The sequence below is a fragment of the Octodon degus genome, unplaced genomic scaffold (assembly GCF_000260255.1).
Source record: "Octodon degus isolate 3935 unplaced genomic scaffold, OctDeg1.0 scaffold00135, whole genome shotgun sequence".
Taxonomy (NCBI): Eukaryota; Metazoa; Chordata; class Mammalia; order Rodentia; family Octodontidae; genus Octodon; species Octodon degus.
Genome location: NW_004524711.1, coordinates 7,642,441 through 7,650,785, shown reverse-complemented (window position 1 = coordinate 7,650,785; position 8,345 = coordinate 7,642,441). Strand labels below are relative to the sequence as shown.

At 39.4% G+C, this 8,345-nt stretch overlaps 1 protein-coding gene across 1 annotated transcript in view; it reads left to right on the top strand.

Annotated features, from left to right (window-relative positions):
* Positions 1 to 7,941, top strand: part of Xrcc5 (X-ray repair cross complementing 5) — a 135,112-nt gene extending 127,171 nt beyond the window's left edge. Inside the window, exons 20-21 of the mRNA XM_004641367.3 lie at positions 6,912 to 6,986; positions 7,715 to 7,941. Coding sequence (XP_004641424.1) covers positions 6,912 to 6,986; positions 7,715 to 7,729 — 90 coding nt within the window. The 3' untranslated portion in view covers positions 7,730 to 7,941. The remainder of the gene's footprint in view (positions 1 to 6,911; positions 6,987 to 7,714) is intronic.
* The last annotated feature ends 404 nt before the right edge of the window (positions 7,942 to 8,345 follow it).

Here is an 8,345-nt window from a genome sequence, read left to right as displayed (position 1 = left end):
CTGAGCTATATCACCAGACCTTTAAAAATGTTTCTGAATGGCATCTGTTAGTTTTCAGAACTGGAGAAGGGAGCATACACAATAGGAAGAACTGTAGACTAAGGATTGGGCTCATGAAAGCTTATTCCTTGTGGTTCTAATAAAAGAGATGCCCATGCTTCATGTATTTCTCTTAGCTAGGTTAGGAAAGAGTAATGACTTCTGACCATGCATGGAAGTGTTCATTTAAATTGTGTTCACGTGCTGTTTGGTCACTTCTCAAATACTTAAGAGCAGGAGATAGAACAGTCCTCACAGTCCATTTAAATTATTTCCAAGTATTTACCATATGTAGTTTAAGTTAGCAAGCTTTTGAGATCTTGTTATTAAATGTTGACATTTGAAAGGAAATAATTATCCAGGACCGTCAGTTTTAAGTGAAAATTAGTAACTTTATGCTTGTACAACAACTGAAGGAGAGCCATTTCTGTTGTGTTTTAGAAAATGTTGTGGGTTGTATGATTCTTTTAGAAACTGAGGTAAGTCAGCCCTACAGCAGACAGACAATTCTTCCATAACTTTAGATAAGCCCTTCTGTTAAGTTTCTTGGTACCTCTCATTTCATTGAAATCCAGACGTGAATATTGCCCTTCTTTTATAACTCATTTTGTCATTAAAACCTGTCAGTTCTTTCAGCTGACTTTTTCTGTTTCTAGTTGATTGTGTTAGACATGCTGTTAGTATTTGATGTTGAGTAGAGGCCTTGTGTGGCCATGTGCCACCCTCATGTGTTGGGTAGGAGAGATAAAGTGCTGTGTCTCAGATGTCAGAGGCAGTCAATGACTGGGAATCCGTTTCTAAGACTGACACCCAGTTCTCTTCCTTTCTTCCTTATGTTAAGAACACATGGAGGCTAATAATCTCCAGAAGATTTTTGAATCTAGTACTTAATTGGATTGATTCTCACCCTAACTATATGTACTGATACCTGTGAACTAAGCAGCGGCACTGAGGATGGTAATCTGTAATAGTAGGTTCATGCTTGGAGTGCCTGTCATTCTGGTATTCTGAATACAGGCTGCTTCTCATGACATGCCAGTTGTTGCTGTGCTGTCTCTTGGGTAAATGATTGTTCAAAAAGAAGGGGGTGGTGAATGAAGGCGAGAGACAGGAATGTTGTGGACTGTCCTGCTTCAAGGTTGTATATGGTTAGATTTTTGGACTTACGTGTAAACATAAGAATTATATAATTCTTTAAAATATATTCTAATTTTTAAATTTTTTCATCATATTCTGTAGGGACTTAAAGTTCAGCATATCAATACTTGATGAAAAATACCTGTTCCATGTTATGCTTACTAAGATGTTTGATATTCAGACAGATAGTGAGTTTAAGCTTAACAGCCTAGGTTTTATGGTAATAACAATAAGCTTCTCTTCTGGAGGGTTAACAACCTAAGTTTGCAGACCAAAATTAGAGAAAAAGGAGGGCCGCAGGGAAAGCCAACATTTTGGCCCTAGCCTTCCAAGGTCAATTAAGACCCAGGACGTAAGAGAACTTGTACTGTAACATCATGTAACTCGGTAGTGTCCCAAATTTTCTGATCAAGGAGATTATGGGGACAAAGAGGAAAGTGATCGATGATGTAGAGTGTGCCTAAGGAGAGTCACATGGAGAGAAAACATTCTCTCAGGCTTTCACAGAGAGCACATTGGCCAAGCAATGGCCATGACTCATCCACATGGCTGATACTGACAAAGGTTCTACAATTTGAGGTACAGGATCTCAGGATAAATCCTGAGGGCATTTCACTGACCTTATCAGACCCAAAAGCTACAACTCTTGTTGCATAGGTCCTGCCTTACCTTGGTCTTAACCATCCAGCAGAAAAGTATAAACATGAAATATAAGAAGTAAAGCCATGTTGTTATGTTGAGCTGTAGGGGACTCAGGTCAACGATTTCTGACATTGCCAGTGAAGCGGAAGACCCAATGCTATTATGGACTACTGAACTCTTTTTGAATATTTTGCTGAGTTAACACACCTATAATATTCAAATAACAGAACTAAACAAGAAAAGGGGATACAGATGAATATCCATTTTGTATCTGTATATTCAAAACAGTTAGGATAGATATATAGTTACATTCTCTTAATGAATAGAGGGATTTGTTCTAATAGTGTTTGTAAATAGGATATCATGTCCGCATCTTGTACAGCAGTGAGCCACTAGGAAGAATGTATGCAGTGTGTTAATTATTGAAACTGTCCTACCAATTTGGTTTGAAACTGTCTCATTGCTATTTGTTCTCAGTAAAATTATGGGGGAAAAAAAGATAAAAGAAAAAAGAACACGTGGAAGATTATTTATCTCCATGTCACTGGGATAACCCATTTTTAATGAGTGTTCAAAAGACTGAGCTGTGTAAGTAACCATTGGATACAAGCTTTGAGAGGTTAAGGGAGAGTTTTAGCACTTGCTTTCTTTCTAACTGCCTCATCTGGCTTTCCTTCTTGTTATTTATTGATTTTCTGGTTTAGTGTCAGAGGTTCAGAGCTCAGTGGTCTGGGTATTTCACTTGCCATACCTCCAGAGAGGAGCAAGTGCTAGCACAGCACCCCCCTGCATGCTAGTGCCTGACAGAACTGACCCGAACCTAGACTGCTGGACTTTTCTCCAGCCACCCTCCCCTCACCACAGCACTACTTCACTGGCTCCACTAGCTGGGGGCACCTGGAGAGGAGGCAGGCATGTTCTCTCTTTCGAGGGTACACCTGGTTGTGTTTATGTGATTGTGTACGAGGTCACTCAGGCCTTGGGAGGAATTCTGAGACAAAAGAATTTCACTAACCACTGGCCCCTGTTGCACTGTGACATATTCCTGTGCTGTTTTCTGCTTTATTTTTCTGCTTTAAATCTCTGGTCTTTCTGTATACTAGCATAAGAAAAGCAGTAGTTATCACAATGTTACCTGTTTGTTTAGAACTTAATAATTTTAAGATACAATTTTAAAGTTTGAATTAAGATAGAATTATATCTATAGCAAATACATCACATGGCATACTGGAATTTTGCTCGTTCATATTTGTGGGTGCCTAACACTCAAGAGGGTCCCTGGTATCTTCCTATGGAGAACCCTCCTCTCTCCCTAGTAGCGTTTAGTGATTTAAGATTAGGGGAGGGTTAGGTTTAGGAGAGTAGTGTTGCTGGTTATTGATTATTCAGATCATTGGAATCATGCCTTTTGTGATCCATCCATGTTATAAGTTGTGTTATAGCTATGTAATATCCCTTTTGTGGTTATAGTTACTCATTCCTTATGGTAATGATAGACATTTGTTTCCGAACTTTGGCAGTTACAAATAAAGATATGATATTCTTGTATATATTACTTGGTAGACATTTATAGGGTATCTTCCTAATAATTTATTTATGTATTTATTTTGTATTTAGTATAGGGTCTACAGGGTCTCACTACACAGATCAGAATCATAGTGATCCTCCTGTTTTCGGCCTTGTAAGTGCTGGGATTACAGGTACGCACCACCATGCCCAGTCTCAATCACCGTCTCACCGCACCCTGGGGCAGGTTGGCATGGCATGCTGGGGAATCAAACCCTGTCACTCTGTCTGCCTAAGCAGGCACTTTAATCCATGGAGCCGTCTGGCCACCCACTTCCTAATAATTAATAAATAACACGCTATTTGAAAGCATTTTTGTATGCTATATTTCATCCGAAACTCACCACAAACATGTAAAATAGATAGGGTAAACAGTAGTGTTTCTGTTTTAATTTTGAGGAAGATTAATTGTAAAATGGTCAGGTGTGTTGTCCAGTGTCCCTAAGAAACTAACAGAACTAGGATTATGGTTGTTTTCCACATAGCCTGCAGGATTTCTGTGCTGTAAACTATAAATGACATTAATGAAAACCCACATTTATACCGTTTTATGTAAACTTTTGTTTGTCTCAAAGCATTATACATCTGGACTCACCTGATAGTGTTGGAACCAGCTGGATGAAAACTGTGTGTTTTTAATCTGGGCATTGATAAGGGTCTGAGCACAAGCCAATTGTTAGTTTTTAGTCTTCTGGTGGGATAACACAGGCAGTTTCTACACAGAATTTATTGATTCCACTTCTCTACATGTGGCAGTATTGTACTTCATTGTACTTAAAAAGTAGTAGTCTATTCATTTCATAAAGATCTCCAGGTAAGGAGGCTCTTTGTGGTAACCCCACATAAATGATGGTTTGAGGAAAGAAAAGTGTATCACAGAAGTGTCCTTTTTATTTATTCTCTACCTTTTCAGCACATTGCAGAGGGAGAGAATCAGAGAAAAGATGAGAGTTGACTTCTGACCCTTTCTGCTGCATTCAGAGAAGCTTTTATTTTTATTGAGAAAGCAGGCCAGTCCTTGAACTTGCTGCCTCTAGCTTCCCTGTCACTGCACAGCCTGGAAATTACTAGCAGTTAGAAACCCTGATGAGGAAGAGTGATATGTATAAGAGATCAGCCTGGCCCAAAGCTTTAGGGAGAATAATGCATGGCAGCCCAGTTCTTACCCATAATTTGCTTACACAGAAATGTGAAGCAGAGCTGTCGGGTAAATCAGCTGCAGATGTCTAGCACTTGATAGAAATGCAAGGCTTTTTCTTCTGCTGCTCCTCTCATCCTGGGAAGGTGGCCTCATGTTAGAGATGCGCCATCTATGGTTGTTTCTTTACTTTTTTTTTTTTTTTAATTTAGTACAGGGTCTACAGGGTCTCACTACACAGATCAGACTCATAGTGATTCTCCTGTTTTCTGCCTCCCAAGAACTGGGATTATAGGTGTGTGCCACCATGCCCAGTCTCAATTGCCCCCAGGGGTGGGGCCGGCAAAGCCATCTATGCTTAATTATATATACCAGGTTATTCTATGGACACAGTGCTGTCCTAGTTTTCCCTATGCAAAGGGCATTTCAAGTTGGTGAGGGAATAAGAATTGGAGCTTTGAAAGGCCAAGTGCCACAAAATAGTAAGGATTTTTTAGGTTGATCAGTAAGTAATGACCATATTGCAGGCCACCAAGGTGAACAGTGTAGTGACTATTGTACCACTGAGCCCATGGTGTTTGTCATTTTAGGTGCTGGTGATTTGTGACCCCATACCATAGAAGGTTATTCCCTTCTTCTATGTATCTGTTATGCTTTTCACCCTGACAGGGTCTTTTCTGGGTCAGGAAGGGGCAGTAGGGTGGGGTCAGGGGGATTGAATCCAGGGCCCCTTAAGGGTTGAATCTCCAGCCCTCACTCTGACTGGATAAGTCATCTGATAGCCATGTTCCTGATACAGGGAAAATCATGCAGTGGTTATCATGATAATGAGTATTGAGTAGGAGCAGCAAGGTACAGAATAAAAATTACTGTTAGTAGTAATAATAATCAGGAGAACCACAAACATTAATTTGGAAATCTAAGGTAGAACAGTTTAACTTTAGACATAAACCATGTCTAACTGCATGCATTTCTTACTTATATGTAATTGGTCCTCAGATATCTTTATTAATAATCACGGGAGTAAATAAAATTAAAGATACAGAAGCTCATTACAGTTCTATTCCAGATTGTTTGCTCCTGTCCTTAGGATTTTCTTTCTTACAGTCTGATTCCCAGCACTGTTTGTGGTCCAGTTTGGGGTCAAAAAAGGACTAAATTCTTTTGTTATTCAGTAAAAATGGAGGTCAGTGAATAGTGAGGAGGAAAGTACAGGGAAGAGGTTGAGTCCACAGACCATAATGGTCAGGTCCATGCTGTTGATGAACACAGTGTCCACTTAGGCAGGTGTGGCCTTTCCTGTCACCATCTTGTTACCTGGGTATGAGTTGTGTGTGAGGTGGGAAGCATAGGCAGAGGAACGCTGAGAGAGCCTGCCCCACCTCCCACCCTCCCTGTGAAACACTTCTCTAGGCTAGTCTCTGCTGCTAGCCATGGTGCTGATGTTACCAGGAAATCACTGCATGTTAGAATAGAACTGTCTCAGTCACACCTAGTTCTTACATACAGCTGCCATATGCCTGGAAGTTTGAAAAGACTCCTTGCTATTGTCTCTTGGAGGAACAGGTTGAGGAAAGTGTTGAAACAATTTTTAGGGACACTCATTACTTTTTAAAACTTTGAATTTATCCTAGATCCCTGGAGACTTGACTTCAGGGCTCTTGCTTTTCTATGTCTGTCTTTTAGAAGCTCCAGGTCTAGAACACTGGTGCAAAGTCTGACCACCCTGCTAGACACATCTCACGTGTCCATCATCAGAGCCACAATAAGTCTATTTCACACACACACAAAAGTGTTTTCATCCTTTTCTCATAGCTCTCTTTCAAACAATTTCTAACACAAATGGAAAGATTTCTATAAAAGGGATTAAACAACCTCCCAAGCTTACTCTTTTTGTGTTCCACATCTCTCACAAGAAGTCCTTTTACCTCTTTTGTCCTCAATGAGGTTCAGGAATAGATAATTATAATCTTCATTCTTATGCTCCTTTCAAAAGAATCTAAGACATACTGGCTTGGGGTGCCTGCTTACTTTGTTAACCTTATAATAACCGTTTATATTCCCTGTGGAGTCAGACATAAAATACTGTATCAGCTATCCATTGTACTGATGAGGGACCCTTCTCAAAGTTACCATTTTGACAAGCCCTGTCATTTCCCCTCTTCTCAGAAGAACTCTGTCCGGTGACTAATTAGACTGGACTATTGAACTTCAGAATTGATGCTTTTGTCCAGAGTCCAGGGAAGGAAAATGTACCAAGATGATGTTTCTTTGGGCCACTGGCAGTGAGGCTGTGCTAAGCAAGCCCTCCTATGTTTGCCTCTGGCAAAGCTAGCAGACTGTTCCTCCACAAGAGGCACAAATATCATGACTGACTTTCTATTCACAGTTTCTGGCTTTCAGCGAAAAACCAGATAAAGATACAGCAGCTGTCTTGGAAGAAGGAGGTGATGTGGAAGATTTAGTAAGTACTTTTAATGCATATCAAGTATTATAAAGATTGTACACACAGCCAAAAACACTGCTTATCATAGACTTGTTTCTTATTTGTATTTTAATTTCTACCACACCAGAAGCTCCTTACACTATTATTTATTACTCTTAAAATTTATTCAGACAGGTAATTTTATAATGGAAATTCCTGTGTTCTGTGATTTCAACTACATTGTTCATTCAGATTAGTCCTCACCATTGAAAGGCTAAAAAAAGCTGAGAAGGCTAGTAGCAAGATGTTATAATTTACTGAAACTGTTCTTAATACAAAATAAGCAATACATCATGTAATTTGTGTGGGTTGACAAATAAAAACAGCTTGTAAAAAGCCAATTTATTAAATGTTCCCAATTAATATAAACCACCTAGACTGATAGGCATTTGAAGTTTTTTTGATTTGTTACACCATATTGTAAGTGCCTTGGAAACTGTAAATGTTAGCTTTTGCATTTATCTTTGTTTCAAAACTTTTGCCTTTAAGCCTGATAACTGGCCATCAAGAACTACATGTTATGCTCTTAACCTTTTTGTGGAAAAGTTCTTAGCACTGAAATGAGGAAATATTTGGTATGCAAACTCCCACAGCAATTAGCAGTGAGGAGTGTGTGACTTGCTTTTCATGGCACTCTCTCGACTCAGAGCAGCGATGGTCTGCAGGTGCCCTGATTCCTTTCTAAATAATCTCATTCTTGTTTGCAGCTGGACATGATGTAAGTCATGGACACGTGGCAGATCAGAGTTACTGTTCCTTTGGTGCTGGAAGCTCCAATAGAAAAACCTGGAGGAGGCTGTCCCAGGAACCAGAGCTTTGGAGATCATCCCAGCAAGTTACTCTGAAGATTTGAGTCTCTGGGGGAGTGAATGAGCATATGTTTAGACCATGTACAAGTTTATAAAGTCATTGTTATTTTCTGATTGGTATGTTATTTCTTTTTGGTCATACTTTTCTTCATACATTATGCACATGCTTTGAAATTTCTAGAAAATAGATTTCATCCTAGCCGACTATATTGGTGAGGATTGCAGCCCTTGTGGTTAGCATCTATCTCATCTGGAGCCATGGCATGGTCATGGTGAATTTGTTATGTTTCCCAGAAGTCCTTAGTCTGATCCTCCAGTGACAATCCCAGTTTATACTGATGGAACAATAATGTTTGTTTCCTACAAACCAGTAGCTGAGTTAGGAAAATCATGGTTAAAGGTTGACACGTCTCTTTTTAGTTGAGTCTTTGAATAACTATATTACCTTTGCCTGTTTACAGATGACTTTCTTTCTTCTTTCTTTCTTTCTTTCTTTCTTTCTTTCTTTCTTTCTTTCTTTCTTTCTTTC